We start from the raw sequence: 19453 nt of genomic DNA, 5'->3' as shown, positions 1-19453 counted from the left end.
CTCGGTTCCTGTCTCTTTCAAAATGCCTCCTGATAGTGTCTCACTTTAAATGGGATCCCATCAGAAGTTTTATTTAGTTATTCTATGTTATGAATTACAACTGCAGAGGCTGCAATAGGGTGTTTTTGACACTATATACCCAATGTATTAAAAACCTTAACCATGAACCATGATAAGAGTATCAATATTACATAGCGATCAAGTTTGAGAGAGAAACGTTTAAAACTCATTTCGGAGAGAGACAAGTGATTTTAGAGAGCAAGATTAAACAACTGACTGCTAAAAACACATTTTAAATGTTGTAAATGAATCCTTAAAAAGTCCTAACTTATATTTGTTGATATTAACTCTCAATTTGGTGAAACTGCTTGAACTACTTACTTTTTCTCTCTCAAACTTGATCCCTATGTAATAGTGATACTCATATTCATGATTCATGGTTAAGGTTCTTAATACATTGGGTATATTGGGTCAAAAACACCCAATTGCAGCCTCTGCAGTTGTGGTACATAGCATAGAATAACTGAAAATATTGTTCATGGTTAAGAACCTTAATACATTGTAAAAAAACTAACTAATTGAAAACTCTGGTACGACATTACTACAAACTAAAAATGTTGATAAAGTTCGCTCTGATGTCTGTGTGGACCCTAGTTGGTACTAGGGTTAAGATTTTCTTTTATATATAATAAGCATGTCCAAAATATGTTGCAAAAAGTTTGTTTAATCACCCCGGTCTTTTGGAAAGACAGGGTTGAAACTCTGTACAAAGGCAACACTTTGTCCATCATAGATTATATGAACTATCGACCAGCCCTTTAGAAATGTGATTGTTTTATTATTATCTACAAGAGTATCATATCAATCTCTACATGCACACTTTATCTCAGATGGAAATCAAAATTCTAAACTGTGCTAATCTTTATTATTTTAGTAGTCATCAAAACTGAGTAGAGAAGGATTTTTTGTTCGAACCGCGGAAACAATCTGCCGTGTAATTGTTGAGCAATTCAGAGTGCATCTAAACCTCATCAGTGTTTCCTTCTAATGTGATTACTAATCAAATGCAGGCGTTCACACAGCGGTGTTTATTGTCGGGTGATCTATAGCTGCCATATCAAGGGTCATTTTAAAGATGATCCATAACGCCATCAGTGAATGTACAATAAAAATAAATGATAGGATAATAAAACGACTCGAATGGACATTGGCCGTTATATAGAAAATGTTGTTACTTGTTGATAACAAACATTCAGCAGCTCACAGACAGCTGGCTACCTGCTAATTCTGCCATGTTTCAAAGCTACTTTTGTTACAGAAAACGAGCTGAACAATGTTATCGCTCAACTGGCAAAAGAGTGTGTGGATGAAGCATTCGAATTGTTACATTTGACCATTTTTTTCCTATATGGCAAAGATGCAGCGAAAAATAGCCATCTCTCTGACCTTTCCCATAGGTTGATTTGAATGCATAAGTATGTGCTATTCCTTGTGTTTATATCTTAGAGGGTTGCAATGGGCTGGAGCCAATCCAAGCTGACATTGGTCGAGAAGCAGGTGTCCACCTTGGATTTTGGGAGGAAAAACTCACGCAGTCACAGTGCACCCACACTCCACACAGAAGGTTTGCAGCTTTCATTTAATGTATTATGATTCACTCAAATGCAATGTCCATCAGTCAAAGAAATGTACAAATGACAGATTATTGATCATCTTACGGGTTGACCTTGGCCGAAACAGTATTGATCTCAAGTTTGTTGAGGTTTTTCTTGCAGCAGCGTCTTTGGAATAATTTGTACAAAGCAAGTCCTGGGATAAAAAGACCTGGAAGTCCAGCCAAAAGGAAGATGATGACGTAGACGAAGCTAGGATAGGGTTTCGTCTCCAGCACGGGGAAGTTTTCCTGTAAACATGACACAGAAAACATAATATAAGATAAGATGTACCTTTATTAATCACTGTGGGGAAACTCAAGGGTTTATGCAGCAACAGATCGAGAAGAAAAACAGCACAGATACACACAAGGATACGAAATACAAATAATGAAAATGATATACAGGTAAGTAACGGTTTTAAAACAAACTGTTAGAATAAAAAAATATTAGAGATGAAGTGGGTTATTGTTAAGTGAGTTACATGGTTAACCCCCTTGTTGTGCAGCCTGATGGCTACGGGCACAAAGGAGCTTCCCAGGCGCTTAGTGCTGTGCCGAGGTGGGATGAGTCTGTGGCTGAACGTACTCCTCATCTTCACTAGCTCTGCATGGGGGGGGCTAATGAAGGTGAGGAGTACGTTCAGCCATACTGCATACTTTTAGCATGATCATTTGGAGGACTACACAGTTGTGCAAACATACCGAGCTTGGATCCCAGGTGATGTATGTGAGTTCAGCGCTGACTTTGGTGACAAAGTAAAACACAAAGATGACCAAAACGATCAAAGGGCTGACCACTCTCCACGCCGCCTGCCAGAAGATGTTGGGTTTGTGTCCAATCATGAACTCAACGTCTTTGTTAAACCTGTCAAAGAAAGTACATTTGACTTAGGACTCTGTACTTATGTTATAATAATCCATTTTAACTTCCTTCTTAACATCTTACCTGTCCATTCCATACAGGTAGGCCACAGCAGTCATCTCACAGAAGGCGATAATGAGCAGCGGGATGGAGCCTGCGTAGCTGTCGAAGAGTGCTAACCAGTAATTTCCAGACTGCAGAGCAAAGATGAGCGCAATCGAGAAGGACACAAGGCATACGACTCCTAAAGAAAGACGAAAAACATCTCATTAAGATGCCTTATCGACACAGTTACTCGGCCCTTACTCTGTCAGCACACATGCTGCTGGATGATTTACCTGTGAGCACCTCTTTAGGACAGTTCTTTGGAAAGATTTGTAGATCCTGCAGGGGGACCACGACTCCCTCTATACTTCCAAACATGGTGGAGAGCCCGAGACAGAAGAGCATGATGAAAAAGAGAACGGACCAAAGGGGAGAAACGGGCATCTTTGTGATGGCCTCAGTGAACACAATGAATGCCAGACCGGTTCCCTCCACTCCCTGGAAGACAAGTGCAGGATTTGATTACGGAAGCCCATATCTGCAAGAAAGAAATCTAACCAAGAGGAACATTAGCCTTGTGATGAACAAAAAAGTAGGTCATTATGAAGAAGAACTAATGAAGTAGAATCTAAAAAATAATTTGATATGTCAAGTCAGTATTTATTTTTTATTTTTTTGGGCTTTTTGCCTTTAATCGGATAGGAGAGCGACAGGAAAGTGGCAGAGAGAGTCGGGGTGGGATCCGGAAAGGACCACGGGTCGGGAATCGAACCCGGGTCGCCGGCGTACGGTGCAGGTGCCCCAGCCAGTTTCGCCACGGCCGGGGCCAAGTCAGTATTTTTTGACAGAGTTTCTCATTATAATGTGATACTAGGTCGTTATTTTGAAAAGGTTTGTCATTATAAAGTCATTATTTTGAGATAACAAGTCATTATTTTGAGGTATTTAGTAGATTTTTTCAGATATTAAATTTTTATTTTGACAACATTTTGATTATTTAAAAATCTACATAAATATTAGGTCATATGTCTAATTATTTTTATTATTTTGAAATATTTACTCATTATTCTGACACTCAGGAAATTCATAATTACCTACAGGATATTTTCTTTTAAATCACAGCCTTAAATAGCCTTTCATTCTCGAAGGACTAGTCTGCTGAGAAAATAATGCAAACATAGTGATGCCTTCCCAAAAGAATATCATACTTCACTAAGAAAGGTCCTCAGGTTGCAGGTGTTGAGGTCCAGCCCCTGAATGATCTCTGACCCTGAGGTCGTACTGTTGAGACTTTGCAGCACCTCATCGTAGTTGCCATCTGTGAACGTCCCCTCAGAAAGATCAAACGCATTTAGCAGCAACAGGATGTTTCTGAAAAAGGAAATGTCGAACATTTGTGACTGAAGAAACCATTATTTTGCCGCGATAATAATTGACATAATGTTCCATGCACATACTCGTTAAGGCAGGCGTCAAACTGCTCCGTTGCCCGGAAGCCGATGATGGAGTATATGACAGTGGCGGCAAAGATAGAAGTACATCCATTAATAAGAGAGATGATCACAGCATCCTGCTCACAATTGTTGCTGGAGGAGAAGAACAAAGGAACAGTTTTATTAGACGTTTTTGCGATAAAATCCGTCTCGTCTTTTTAGAGAAAATGCATTAAATGTCTCATGGGGCTTTATTCTGTTGATCGCAGCTGATAGATTAAGTGCTATTTAGTCTCAACATGGTCTTACTGAATAGAGTTGTAGCTGGAGAACGAAATGAGACCTCCAAAAGCCAAAGAGAAGGAGTAAAACACTTGGGCTCCGGCATCCAACCACGTTGCCGGGTTCATCAACTCATCTAGCTGGAAATTGATCATATAATCATCAGACTGTTGAGGGTGTCTTCCAATGCAAATGTCAGGAACACTACATTTAATAATAATACGAACATCTGGCGTGAAGAGGAACTTGATTCCATCTACAGATCCTTTCAGAGTCAGCCCTCTGATGAGGAAGATGGTGAGGACCACGTATGGCAGAGTGGAGGTGACGTACACGGCCTGGCAGAAAGGTAAACCATTTTACAACAACATTAAATGATCTGTAAAAAAACCAAACATCTGTAGCTCTTCTCACTGCGAGACATCGTCAAATACTTTTCTTATCACTTTTCTGATCCGTACTCACAGCGCCAAATGGTATCCACATGAATTAGGAATTATCACAGCAGGGAAATCAACTTATTAAAGTCATTATAGCTGAACTATAGCTATTCAGGAGCAGTATAGCACTCCCAGGGCATGGTTATGCGCGTGATGGTTTATTGGGTTCGAACACTTACTGGAAATGAGCCATCAAATGGAGCAACTAAATAAATACAAATATGATTTAAAACTCTAACCTTCGGTCCGAGAAGAGACCCGGAGAAATTAATGCTGCCAAATAATGGAAAGTGAAGACTACCCTACCTTGCCTGTGGTTTCAATCCCTCTGATGCAGCAGATATAGAGCACACTCCAAGCAGTAGCCAAACACAGCACCATCCACCACTGCACTCCACCGGCCTCCTCTATAGCCACCGAGGTGTTCAACGTCTCCCTGTACCAGAAGTAGTCCACTGGAGAGCTGCGTTTGCATTCTGACACCACATCTAGAGGAAAGGCGAAAAAACAAGAAATCTTTAGAACATATTAGAAGATTTTGAAGATTGAAGATTTGTTTTTTAAAATAGTGACATGCCTGTAAGATTGTCATTGAGAGGACACTGGCTCCATGGCAGGGGGCTCTGGAAAGAGTTGAAGAAGTACCACATCACCCAGGCGATGATGGTGTTGTAGTACATGCCCACTAAGAAGGAGACAATCATGGATGCAACACCTGAAATAGAAGGGGGAAAAAACGGTGTCAAATTCCACGGTAATACCTACAAACTGCAAAGCATACAAAAGGATTTCTAACCATATCTATTATAAAGGTCTGCAGGAATGAGTCTTTAAATCAGGAAATGAGTTAGCATTTGTGCACTCCTGGTGCCCTTGTTTATATGTAAATGATTTTGGTAGACTGTGGTAAACATAAGCTATACATTTCACATTTTCTACGACATAAAATATGTCAGGAAACACCCCACATTTCTTAAGCTTCTAAGTGTCAAATGGCTAAACAAGACTACAGAGTTTGTTGGGGACATCAAAAGTCATAACGCCAATCAAGTGGAAACTCATCTACGCTGTGGTACAGTCAGTGGACCGTAGTATTGATATTAAGTGCTTAAAGTTAGTTTTTTACTTTAGCAACTACATTTACGCTTTAATAATAATAAATTAGGTATTCCTTTGTGAGGATTATCTAAATGTTTTGCTGGCCAGAGAGATTTTTGTACACATTAAAGCAAAATCCCGACTTTGATTGAGGGAACCAGGGTGATGATAACTGATGGGTAAGCAACACAAATATGTCAAAAAGCTTTCTGGGAAACCACAAAACCAGATTTTCCATTATTTCATATAGGAATATAAAATCACTTATGCGGGCTCTCACCAACTCCAGCCAAGTAGGGGTTGATTGCAGACCAAACCCCTACACTTCCCTTTCTAAGGCGTTGACCGATGGCAAACTCCAGGTACAGCAGCGGGATCCCCTCCAGGACCAGCAGGATAAGAAAAGGGATCATAAAAGCACCTGGGAACACCCCAACGTAATCAGATATAGAAGGAACATGTTAGTGTTAGCTTAGGTAAACCCTGTTTACTGTTAAACATGTGAATCATTTACAGAAACAACTACATATTGAATTGGAAACACACAAGGGGATTTAATAATGTTTTGTTGCTGGCCAAAAATGTGGACATTTTAAACACATTTCATTACAATGAACAAACATTTTCAATACTTGAATTTCCATCTAACTTCTGCAATTCCTTTTTATTATTTCTTATTTACTGCCTTTGCTATCTCCTTGTCTTGTTTTTATCTTTTTCTCTATTGCTGCTGGTCACTAAACTTTACCAAATATTATTTTTTATGTGTCTAAAATTAAAATATAATGTCTTGGGGTAAAGTTGTGCCATTTTGCCATATTGTAGCCTAGGGGGGTTTAGAGTTAACTGCAGGTTGTTGTGAATCTCTCAGTAGTAATATGGGCTTAATGTTAATGATTTGAGATTAATATGCAGATTCCCAAACGGATGTTCATAAATGAACCTTGACATCAGTGGCTAGAAGATTGTTGAGAAATCGGATTTCCACCTTCGAAATGTTTTCAGCTTATCTCAACATTGCCTTGAGGGTTGACAACAAGTTCAAGATAACAAGCCAAACACAATCTACAATAACCTTTGCATGTTAGTCACCTTTTCCTACTCTCTTGATCACGGCATGAGAGAATGTTGGGGGTTTTTTAAACTGAAAGGGCGCTTAAGTAGCCAATCCATCATATGGATCTAAAACAGAAAATCTATATAGTATATTTTGCTTCAGCTGAAACACATTCAGTTAATGTGGGAGGTGCTGTTTGCCTGATTGGACATGGTGTGTTATGCTTCTCATACTTGGTACAGTGTGTAACTACTCCTGGTTATGTGTCTATACAGTATATCCAAAATAAATAGAGATTTTTCTCTGTGAACAGTAGGCTAAAATTCCTGTAGCGTGGCTTTACTGCTGGCAATTTATGTCATCAGTCTCTCCATGATCATGTCAAGGCTTCAAAAATCTATTTGCAAAAACTGCCACAAATTGTTAAGCTAGGCATAGGTATAGTATGATATATTTGGTGTTTGTAAACTCTCCCTCCTACCTGTTTCAATAAGCCAGAGAGAGGTCTCAGTGAGAACAAAGCATTGAAAGATTATATTTTTTTGTCATTTTTGTTGTTGTTGTTACAAGACTGTGGGACAGTGATTCATTTTGAATCCAGGTTTCATCCTGCTGTACCCTCAGTTGTGCATGTGGGTGTGCGATGTAACTGTATCTGTTGTCATTGCTCAAAAGCACCGCTCGTTGTACTGACGGTGTATCCTTTATTTATTGTACCACAGTAGAGGCAAGGAGACGCAGAGAGGGATGTATAGCAAAGTTTGACTACTAGGGAACTCAAAGGCTCTTGTTTGATGCCCAGAAAACTCCTAAACAAAAATACAGGTTCTCTGCACAGACACCACAAACTTATAGTTGGCTATAAAATATGTATAAATCAATGGGTTGCAAGTACATCGTGAGTAGGTATTCATGTTTCCTAAAGTATTAAGCCCATCCAGTCTGATTGTTCCTTTATTTTCCTCAAGCGCCTGTAGCAAGTTGACTGGTTTTGGATGTCCTTATGAATCAATACAACTTTGGAAATCCCATTAACTTCCATCCAGCCCCATCTACAGGTCGAAATGTATTTGGTCTTTGACCAAACACCTGCCAAATGACTTCCCCATCAGCCTAAATTGTAGTATACGTTGTGTTAAGCACTTATTAGAAATATTTAGCATTTTAACATAAACATGGTAAATATTTCACCTTAAAAACATCAGTACTGTTGTTGTTAGCATGTTAGCATGCCTACATTAGCATAGTTTAAAAGGTGCACAACAAGCCTCACAGAGCTGCTAGCAAACAGATTCTTCGCATTGTTTTGTAAATGTGGCCTATATAAGGAGCTGTAACACAGAACAAGTATAATGAGATTAATGCAGATGATTTCATTACTGTACTATCAGTAACATCATACATTTCTATCTGTATTTGTACTAGCATCTGTGCTGCAGTTACTGTTAGCCATCTCGAGATATGCTAGTTTGTCTGATAAGTGATGGTGATATCTGAGCACGGCACAAGGCCATGTTTATATTTACATGTTATGTCGAAGCCATGAGGGTAAAGTTCAAGGAACCTGCAAAATAACATCTTGTATAAATCGCAAAGCCAGTTTTCCAGTACTGGTCTTTCCTTCTCTCCTCTCCCATTGTGTTTTAAAATTTACAAGCTGGCTAAATGACCATGTAAAGACGTGTATTACATCTGTAAAGTAAAATGGACAAGTTAATATTTAACCTAAATCACTCTAAGTGCAGATATTAGGCACAAGATGATGCATCATGGTTATAAAACACCACTTTGAGTAACGTAGTATGTTTGCTCAATCTGTATTACTCACACCATGTGTCAAAAACTAAATACTCCTTTCAAAGAACATTGAGATAAATTATAATAAAAATGATAAATAATGCAAACTATCAACCCTTTTTTTCAAGTATTAATCATTTTAATAATATTTATTTCTTTAATTGTAATTATTTATTTTCAGTTTTACACTTAGTATTTTTATTTTTTGTTCAAAGACACTATAACGACGTGAATATTTTTTATTTCAATATTTGTTATGGCTTTATGCAAACTTGAAAAAACATGTTCAGTTTCACTAAATTGCTACCTTCAAATGTGTCATTTAATGTGACTTATTTATGCCTAAGGAAAACAGGTATTTCCATCATTTCTATTTTCATCTTTGTTAGAGAGCCAGATTTAGACTGAATGTGTACCGCTATAAACACTGTATCTTTGTAAACATGTAAAAGAACCTTTAAACATACAGTACGCAAGTTCAGGTCAGGTTGCTTGGATTGCATATTTTAACAGTTTCAATAAATAACTACCTTTGGATAGGTCTGTTAATGAGTTATGATCCATTATAATTAAAGATGTGAGGTAACTTAGTTAAACTTTGACCAAATAAAGACTGAGCAAGTTTTTAAAAAGCCATCGTCAACTTTTGGAAACAAGTAAAGACGCATTTATTATGAATGATTCCAGCAAACCCGGATCAGGACCGCCAGACTCAGGACAGTATTACATTTTACATTCTGTTTTATCCTATTCTTTTGCATATGTACACAGCCACTTATTCCTGCGTTTTTACCTGCACTATTGTGTCTCATTTTATGTCTTTTTCCTTTTTATGTCTTAAGTTTATTGTATGTTGCATTCTTTGGAGGAACCTTTGAACACACTGAGTTTCCAGAAAATGATCCTCATCCAAGCTTACCTCCTCCGTGGCTCTGACACAGGTAAGGGAACCTCCAGACGTTGCCCAGTCCCACGCAGAAGCCCACACAGGTGAGCAGGTACTGGGCTTTGTTGTCCCATTTGGGCCTGTCCCCTGCCTCCTCCTTCTCCATCCTCTCCAGATCCGCATGAGACGGGATTCGGTCATCAAGACCCGGGTTTGGAAGAACCAGCCTCATGGTGTTTGTCAAGTTAATCCAAAATGTCTGGTAGCCTTCAAAGTTGAGTGACTAAACAAGACCACTAACTTTGAATGTGACTTGCAGAATCTGTTCATCCCATCTACCATCTTGGTGGAGTAAAGGTGTTAACGTCATAAAGTGTTCCTTCCTATCAGAATAACCGGCGTCAGGATGAGAATGAGGTGGGCATTTTGACACAAACACGCATCTAGGGGCCATTTGCTCACATTAATGCAAATGTGGAAACTGCAATTCATAAGGACCATTACGTCACACCATAAAACATCTTACTCTCATCTCCCACTGGCCTAACTAACAAGGAACTCATTTGAGCATATCATTTTCTATAGTTGGGGATTACCACTCTTTGTTTAGCTTAACTGCATCATCATTTTTAACTGATAAAAGATAAGAGATCATACTGCAGGCCGTTGTGAGGGTCAGGTTGTCTCTGTACTTTGTTCTTTATTTTACAACTGGGCATCAACTTTCAGTTAGATGCATATTATTATAATACAAAGCTGATTTGTCACCTCAAGGTATACGATTGTTAAATAATTATATTTTCTGCCCTCCAGTGGGAGCACAGGGGTTATATTCTCTGATTCACACCTGTGCTACCACTGGAGGGCTCTGATTCCCTATTTAGAGATTTAATGGCATGTTACACAATACACTTTGCTGACCGATGATGTTTACAACCTACCATCCATCAAACGAGCTCTTAAACACAAATTACTTTCTCCTGTTCTAGCTTTTTTCCTTTAAGTCCGTTTAATCAGATCTTGTGTTTTCATTTTAGTTTGTACGTTTGTTTGTAAGCTTGTTCAAAATGTGTCATTTGTTTATTGTAATGTGTATTCAAAAGGGATTTGTGTTATGCATAACATTTATTCAGTTTCACATTATTTTGCATTTTATTTTGTTCCATGTCTGTTTTATTTCCCATATTATGGAATTCTATCCCTGTTTGGATGTCATAATAAATGTATTATTATCATATTTATTTATGTTTTATTATTATCATTGTTATAGCAATCACACATGCAATGAACAACTTGAATACTGTAGAAAAAGTACACTATTAAATGTTACTGTTTCACATCTGTACACAATCTACCTCTCATTCACTTCCATAACAATACTGCACATATGTTATGTTATTTTCAATATTTCAAGTACTTTGCAATAGTTTACTGCACATAGTTTATTTGTATATCCAGATTTCATGAAATTCCTTTTCCATATCTTAACTTTTAATATTTTTTATTTATTTTTGGGTTGTTTTTTCTAACTTATTATCTTCTTTAACTGAGTTATAGTATGCGTCATGTACTTCAAGACAAATTCCTCGCATATGTAAACCTACTTAAACCAATAATAAACCTGAATCTGATTCTGATTACTGTATAGCCTGCCTTTACGCCTCTCAGCCACCAGAGGTCGACATCTGTCAAGACTGCACTTTAACTTGAAGGAACATATTTATTCATCCCTGTATTTATGATCTTGATCTGTAGTGTTGGACTCTCCATTGAGCTTACACCATACTTGTGCTGTAATGCATTTTAATTTAATTATGCACTTTATTTATTCACTTATTACATTTTAATCGTAACATTTGTATTACAACTTTCCTTTAGTCTAATGCTGCACTGACATATAAGGTCCTTATTGTCCCTTTATTTGTTAAATGATTTCTAACCTTTTTCGAAAGGATTAGTGCAGTTCATTTTCATATAGGAAGCCACTGCTAAGCCGGAGACAGTGATCTGAAGGGAGGGGGGGGGGGGGGGGAGTGAGGCAGAGAGGAAAATAGATATGGGGTTGTGGGGGGGAGGGAGGTGGATTTAGTGTGACTCAGACAGACAGCAGATCCGCTGTCCCAAGCTGCGCTGATTCTTCACTCTCCGGCAGGAAGCACGCTGCGGTCCGCCTGCTGCCTCCCCTCTATCACCGGCCACCTGCCTCTCCGAGAATAACACACAGAAACATCCCAGCAAAACAAGGGGAGCAAGACGAGACAGCCAGGACACTCAGCCGGTTTCTCAGTGTTACTTTTTCGGCTTCCAGCACCCCCCTCTCCTCCTCCCTCAGGAGCGCACTTGGAGACCCGGGTTTGTTGTCGTTACCAGGAGAGGAGAGCTCAGCGACCCGAGCCTAACACAGTGCTGCCTCCCCTCAGAGGAGATACTTGCATGGATGCACCATGGCCACGTTTGTCTGCAGGGTTCAGTTTCTAGATGACACCGATCCGTTTAACAGCACCAACTTCCCGGAACCGACGAGACCGCCGCTGTACACCTTTAGGGAGGATATCCCGCTCATCAACCAGTTAGCAGGCATCCACCGCCTCCTCAGGGCTCCACACAAGGTAGGATTACCAGCGTGGTGAACAGCATATTATCTGCAACTTTAATTATGTGTAGTCCTTAATGGTACATTTATTTTAAAAGCCAAATAAGATAACTAAAAACTCAAGGACAGCTCAAATGACACACCATTCATATTACTCCCTAATGTTTTTTCCTCATACCCATTCTTATGAATACCTAGGTTCAAATCAGGGCTGCATGAGGTTGTTTTGACTGCTGTTTTAACTTTAAGCCTTCTTCAAATAAACTTCCATACCCACCACTCAGGAGGCTATTTTGAGAACACATGCAAGCACAAGTGATTGGCTCTCCAGCCTTGGGACTCAAACAGGGTTGCAAAAGTTTTCCTTGAAGCCCACAGCAACATTACACATGGGTTTAGTTTGTTTTTGACTCAATATTCAGATTTATTCCAGTGTGGGTAACCTGACAATCCACCAGCAGGCTCTAAATGTAAGAATTACGATGCATTCTCATCTTAAAATACGTTCTTTGTTATTTCTGAATATGTTTGCAGTGTTAGAGGGACAGGTGTGCAAAGGCATCAGTGCAACCAGATCCATGAGACAGTCAGTGAAAGCTGTTTCCCAGCCAAAAGCATGAATCACAGATGATCAGATTTAGTGGCGAGTCAGATTACAATTGTTGTTTGATAGAACGTGTCTGAATTGCAGTACTAAAAGCAACACTGAAAACAAAACAGCAACACATTCTTTACTGTTGAAGCTAAGTCACAGAAACACACCGACCAAGAGGTAAAGCAGATGCTGAGCTTTTTTTCTTGATTTGTAAAAACACGCCATATAATTTATCATGGAAACTAGATTGATATAAAAATAAAAGTGAGACACCACTTCTTCTGCTCACAACCCTGACAGCAAACCAGTGTTCGACAGCAGAGTGGTTTTCCAGACCAAATAGATCTTCTGCTGCCCCATCTTTAAAAGCCACAAAACAAATGAAAAATGGCCCACAGCACAGAAAAGCTTATGATTACAACCTACACACAGACAGATGGCACAGCCCGTGTTCGTGTTTGCAATTTGGTTCACATCAGACGGAGGGCTGTACGCAATGGCAACTGGATATTGTGCTTAGATTATAGGGATGAAACTCAACTGTTGCAAATCTGCCCGTCAAACTGTCCACACTGAAACCTTGGTGTTGAATGTTAAAATATTATTGGAAAATGTCAAAGCTAGCAAAAGGGACAATTTCCTGAGCTTCTTTTTCAGCCTTTCTTTGCTTTTTGTCTAAACTTTCTGTACTCTTCTGTGAGAAAAGCCTACTGTATGATTATGTTGCGATGGTGGAGCTTTGCATGTAAAGTATAGGTCACTTGTCCCAGAATTCCTGTGGCCGTGGCCTGGATCCCTGCAACACTTTGTTCTCCTCACTCTGGCCGCTGTGGTTTTCCTGACCTCTTCCTCCAGCTCCTCTTCCACCTCTCTGACCATGCACCAGTTTGTAGACTCAAATACAAACACACACACACACACGGTTAGACTAACGTGCCAGGGCTAAATCAGTGCATTGTGCGAACAGTCATTTTATCCAAACTGCTAAACTACTACCTTTGATTTTCACAGAGTTTGAATCATTACTTTCCTGTTTAAGGACTTAACCTAAATTGATAAATGAGGCTGAACCAAGTTGAACAATCGAATGTTAAAGATGATATAAAGTAGGAGTTAAATTTAGCCTCAACATCAGCAGTAAAACAACTCCCATTTCCCTCAAAAACAACAAAGCCCAGACTTAACAGCTCAGTTAGTGTTTCATTACCTAAGGGTTCCCATTAAAGCAAAACTGGGAGAGTTAATAGCCATGTAGCACCCACCCTCCTACACGCTCTTCAAACAGCCTTATCATCTATTGCTATGATTTTGACACGAAAACAGTTCCTCAAAACTTGTTTGAGTTAGGAAAGGTTATTGTTAAGTGTCGACCCACCGTGATCGCCAGCAGGCTCAGTGTTGTTTCAACGTGGTAGTAATTACTCCCCTACCCCCAACTTTTTTCTCTTTGCCTCGCTCTTTGGGGAGAATTTGATTAAATGAGTGTAAAGTATACTAGCCACTAAGTGTTTCCCTGGCCCGTCCCAGAGCCTAGAGTGTGAAGAGCTTGCGGTTCCTTCTGGAGCCACCTCTCAGCCAGCTCCGTCCAGCATGATGTGTTTTGTTTTGATATTACTGCTATTACACAAGCAAAGTGTTTTAGGAAAGAGACACACTTTGGAAGGGGAGCTGTTAACATATTGGGTTTCAGAGTGGTCTCACTTCTCGCTGTCCAAGCAGTGTTTGTGCGATTGAGTAATGTGTGTAGATAAAGCTGAGCAGCAAAAGAAAGCAGAGTCAAGGTGTTGGTGGGACTGTTTCTTGGGACATGTGTAATGGGGGATATTCAGAGAAAGCCTCATTCAGGGATAATACAGACTCTTAAGTATTAGGCTAGTGGATAGAAAATGCTGAATACTGCTAGATGATTGAGCACAAGAAATGCTTTTGTCTTATTGCTGCATAAAAAGCAGGGCAGTAGGACAGGCCATGATTAACTCTCCTACTTTCTCTACCCCCCCTCCCGTATTTGCACAGAAGGTCTGAATAACAATGGCATTGCACTAGGGTTCAATGGCTGGTGTAACTGGGGTTAGACTTTAAATATTATCCCTTTTGTGTTTTTCTCTTACTATATTTCTTGATTAGATAAAGCTATTTAAGTGTTGATAGCAGGCAAGCTTTTAAGGATGGCAAAGTTGGCTCGATAAATAATGACGCTGAGGTTGCAAATTGCACCCAACTGAATACCTCTTTGCTCACCCCCTCCCTTTCTAAGAACATACTATGGTCCTAAGGTAATATAAAAACATGGAAAGGCCTTTGTTAAACCACAGTTTGGTCTCTCTGTTGTAGGCTAATTTAAAAACATGCTGACGATAACAGTTTAAGGTGATCATACACAAATTAAAACATTATATTGGATCAAATATTCAATTTCTGCTGATAGATACTCAAAAGTCTACACACTAGTCCTTTACATTTTCATTTGACATCATTATAACGACATATAATCCTGTCAGCCCCTGATGCACTTTGTATTTAATGCTAATTAGCACATGTTAGCATGCAAAAAGACAAAGTGAGATAGCAAACTTGTCAAACGTTACACATACGTAACATCAACCTTTTCCATTTGATCATCTTGCCATTGAAGGATAGTTTTTAGCTTGGTGAAGGTAAAAGTTAACTCAAGGTCCACTTACAGTACTATCTGTTTACTTCAACTATCAAGACAATATCACAGTGGTCTATCTTGGAAAATATGGCCATGAGTCCATGACTGAATTTCAACTGGGTTCAGGGAACTGCACATTTACTTTTGCAGATTATCTTTTTGGCACACATGGATTAATGTTGTTGTGAAGGAAACTGGAGCAGAAACACAGTCACCTCTTTTAATTATGCCATATGTTTCCTTGCTCTGACTTTGGGATTACTCGAATCAATTAATATCTCCTTTGCAACACTTTGGCATTGGCAGTGAGTGAACCCCCCCCACCCCTGTCAAACTCCCGGTCTCTGCAGACACACCCACCCTTGAGCTCTCTTGCGCATGCTGCCTCAGTGCAGAGTAAATATAGCAAGGTTATATTTATGCTGTGAGTCCATCCGACAGTCCGTCTCTCTGTTTCCCAGTGAGAAGGAGGGACAGACGGAGGGCAGCAGCAGGTCTTATGATCTGCGGTCGCTGCCGGTCAGGGAGTGTCGTCATGCAGCTCGCCCCAGACAACCATAGGGCGTTTGGCAGCACACCAGGTGGCTAGGTTAATCCTAGCCATATTATAAAGGTGCTAAATGTTATCTCAAATCCTGACAGTGATCTCATTCACCTATTTCTATAACAACAGCTCTGACAATAAGTCTCAAAGCCCTTTGTAACAATAATGCATGTTACTTTTTATGAGTTGTAGCTTGAATGGCTGCTTGCACCTGCTATCAACATGTGACCGTACCCATAAACATCAATGCCAGTGGTGTGCAGATATATTACTGCGCACCTGGCCTCAAACTCAGCATGGTTTCTCATTACACAGCATAGCGGCTCAATTCTGACGTAGGCTATTCTGCATTGCTTTCTTAGATCATGCATTTGCAGATGGCATGGGCGCAAGGTTGGTCAGTTTTGGAGCAATTACAAATCAGCATTTGCCATGTGCATGAATGTACGCATGTTAATAAAGTTGACTAAATAGAACTCTATGTTCTGGAGCTTCAAAGTCATACACATGATTTAAGGGTTATTTTTTTTGTCTTGGCTGGTTATAAAACACACGTAAAACCTTTCTTTATTTCGGTGTTTTGCTCTGGGTTTGGTTTCATGTTCTGCAGCCTTTATTGCTTTGTCTCTACTACTGTAGTTAATTCCCTTTACAGCTTTGTAATGCTGAAAGCAGAGCTGCACCACATTGGCTCGCCCACTTCTCATGGGCCACTGTACACACTTTTTTTGAAATCCATACCCCATAAAGTTGCTTTATTTTACAGGGTCAAGTTGTTTCAAAAAAGGGTGTGAAACACATGCAGAGACATACTGTAGTGAAGGACTATTAAAAATAGTGGGCCCAGAGACCTTTTTCATTCCTGTGGGTGGTTCATGTACGCACATCACAGCATGGCCAGGGAAATTTCACATGCCACCATGTACTGTATGTCAGAGCGCTCAATCATATTTTCCATTGCTATTTTAGGTATGAAAGCCAATTTTTAAGTTGGCCTTCAGTTTTGTTTGATGAAATCCAATACCTTCTATCAAGTCTATACTATATCTGTCATCAGGAGTTGTATTAAAAACATCTTTTCATTCTTTTCCATAGCTTGATGACTGCACACTGCAGCTCTCCCACAATGGCACCTATCTGGATCTGGAGTCATCTCTGGCTGAGCAAAAGGACGAGCTGGAGGGCTTTCATCAAGATGACACAGGGTGAGACTAATTCACAGTCTGAAACTCATATCACTCTTAAAAAAAACATTTCAGCTAAAGTAATGACCCCCCCCCTAGCAAAACTCTCCCCCACACACACTTATATTCTTCTTTTTTTAAATGGAAGGAATCACAACTGCTGGATGTGAATTTCTTGGAACCACACGTTCATGGAAAGTATGAAACGCTGTGGAAAGCAGGACAGATGTGCCCTCCCTTTCGCCATTACAGCTCTCTCACTGTGTTTTTTTTTTTACAATAACTCATATTTTATCGACTTTCTGTCAAAATACTACAAACCTGTCAACTGTAGAAATAATAACTTGACACTTGATAACAGTAGGCCTAATTTATTAGTCTCTCACTGTATATTTCCCAGCAGAAGTGCTGTAGTCTTTCTTTGGGTAAACAAGAGAAATGGAAAATGGAAATATGCTACTAGGGCTCAGAATGTCCCCCACAAAAAGTGTATGAAGTGAGCAATATAGATGGTGACACTTATTGCATTGTTATGGTTGGTAGGGATTGTGACCCAAACAATGTGAGCTTTTCTGTGTGAAACTCCTGTTGCAAGGTGTCTTTGTTATCATCAAGTTTTCTAAAAACTGGTGTGGTAGATTTACTTTAGTAATGTAGCCTATTTTAATACATTTTTGCAGTATTTATAATTTATTTCCACTTCATGCTACTTCATACTTCTGCTTCAAATACATCTCAATTGTAAACATTGTAGGGTACTTTTTTATTTTTTATTAAGCTTTAGTTATTAAATCCTGCAAATATCAATTATTGATACACATTTCAAAAGCAAAACAAAGTCATTCAAATGAGCACATTAATACATCAATTAAAATCGAAGAACTGGAAAGAATTGGAAATGGGCCAAAATGAGGGCACTTTGTACTCTGTTAAGTAAAACGTTGAACTTTTAACTCTAACATAGCATTTCTAGAATGTGGTATTATTGCATTTTGACTAATTTAGATTATCTGAGCACTTCCTCTACCACTGCTTGCTGTCCTGTTTATCAGAGGTCATTGTATAAGCCAGGGAAAACTGACCGTGGATCTGCTATAATGCAGAATGATCCAATCACGTTAGATTTTTTGCACCTCAATTTGTATTAATGTTCAAAAAGGGAACCGTTTAAGAAAAGTTACAGGTGATGACTGATGAATTATATACAGTAAGTAACCGAATATAATACCTGCATTTGTTTGCAAATAATGTTATTGTAATATAATTGTAGTAATAATGGTAAGGCTAACCGAACACATCATAGCTAACCTAATTAGCGCAGTTAGCTAAGTTAGCCTCAGCAGCCTCTATTAGTTTCCGTATGCAATTTTAACATTCACTGACCAGCAAGCCAGTTAACTAAACAACCCATTACGATAGAAGTAAACCAACAAACAGGTACTTTTACCATAATTTGAATTACTAGTTTATAGCTAGCATAACTTTAGTATTTGCTAGCCAACTGTTTTGCAAATCCAGCCGTTAGAAAATGAGCCTGTGCGTTTTAATGAGCTCAGTAGGTGTTGCTACTTTAGCTTATTAGCACAACAAACAGACTAACCTCATCTCCATTGAACTAATGTAAGCACATTATCAGTTGTGATTATTATACTACCTTTAGTTCCCAGTATCAAAACAGTAGCACTGTGTCATCCTTTGAAGGGTACTTATTTTCCTAGGCCAACATAGCTGGTTTGTTATCTCTGTCTGTGTGTGGTTGTTGCCAGGTGTAGGCCTACATGTATTTGTTTATCAGAGTGTGTGTGTACCTAGTAAGCCCTATGACATATGATGGACAGGTTTATAAAGACCTGTGTGTGTGTTTCTTGGGGAACTGGTTGGATTGGACAGGCCTGTCTATCATCTAACCAAGGTCATACTGCACTGACAGTAGGAAAATGAATCATGCACAGGTTCAAGTTGGACCCTTTCTTGGCTTAACATCACAAAGGTTGATGACAAAGCCTGTCTCTTCCTCTGTTGGACGTACACTGTTTATGTAGTGTCAAAATTAATACATTAACAGTCAAACTTAGTATCTCAGCCTCAAATCAGGCCGTTTTCACTGTACCTTGAAACATTTGCATATTGCTTTGAATTATGGGATTGACTAGATGTGTCTTTTATTCAGCGTTGTACTTGGCTGCAATCTACTGTATGTCACATGTAGTGTACTAGCTTTTCCTGCTGAATCTGTAACAATTGTGCCTTGTCTAAATCTGCTTTTCTGTATTCTGGTGATTGGCAAGGTGACGCTATACACTTGATACAGACACATGTATTTAAAT

At 39.2% G+C, this 19453-nt stretch overlaps 2 protein-coding genes across 2 annotated transcripts in view; one reads left to right on the top strand and one right to left on the bottom strand.

Annotated features, from left to right (window-relative positions):
* Nucleotides 1-1714: 1714 nt before the first annotated feature.
* Nucleotides 1715-9932, bottom strand: LOC134874617 (sodium-dependent neutral amino acid transporter B(0)AT1-like). The gene is made up of 12 exons (XM_063898687.1): nucleotides 9588-9932; nucleotides 6095-6235; nucleotides 5294-5431; nucleotides 5023-5204; nucleotides 4504-4614; nucleotides 4304-4416; nucleotides 4019-4147; nucleotides 3770-3932; nucleotides 2855-3059; nucleotides 2601-2760; nucleotides 2357-2519; nucleotides 1715-1903 (listed from the first exon to the last, which is right to left on the bottom strand). Exons 1-12 carry the CDS (start codon nucleotides 9784-9786, stop codon nucleotides 1715-1717), a joined length of 1893 nt encoding a protein of 630 aa, XP_063754757.1. The 5' UTR covers nucleotides 9787-9932.
* Nucleotides 9933-11664: 1732 nt separating this feature from the next.
* fhod3a (formin homology 2 domain containing 3a) overlaps nucleotides 11665-19453 on the top strand; it is a 71877-nt gene continuing 64088 nt past the window's right edge. The window contains exons 1-2 of the mRNA XM_063898757.1: nucleotides 11665-12163; nucleotides 17038-17147. Coding sequence (XP_063754827.1) covers nucleotides 11999-12163; nucleotides 17038-17147 — 275 coding nt within the window. The 5' untranslated portion in view covers nucleotides 11665-11998. The remainder of the gene's footprint in view (nucleotides 12164-17037; nucleotides 17148-19453) is intronic.

Source organism: Eleginops maclovinus, chromosome 13, assembly GCF_036324505.1.
Source record: "Eleginops maclovinus isolate JMC-PN-2008 ecotype Puerto Natales chromosome 13, JC_Emac_rtc_rv5, whole genome shotgun sequence".
Lineage (NCBI taxonomy): Eukaryota > Metazoa > Chordata > Actinopteri > Perciformes > Eleginopidae > Eleginops > Eleginops maclovinus.
This window is presented reverse-complemented; position numbering and strand designations above follow the sequence as displayed.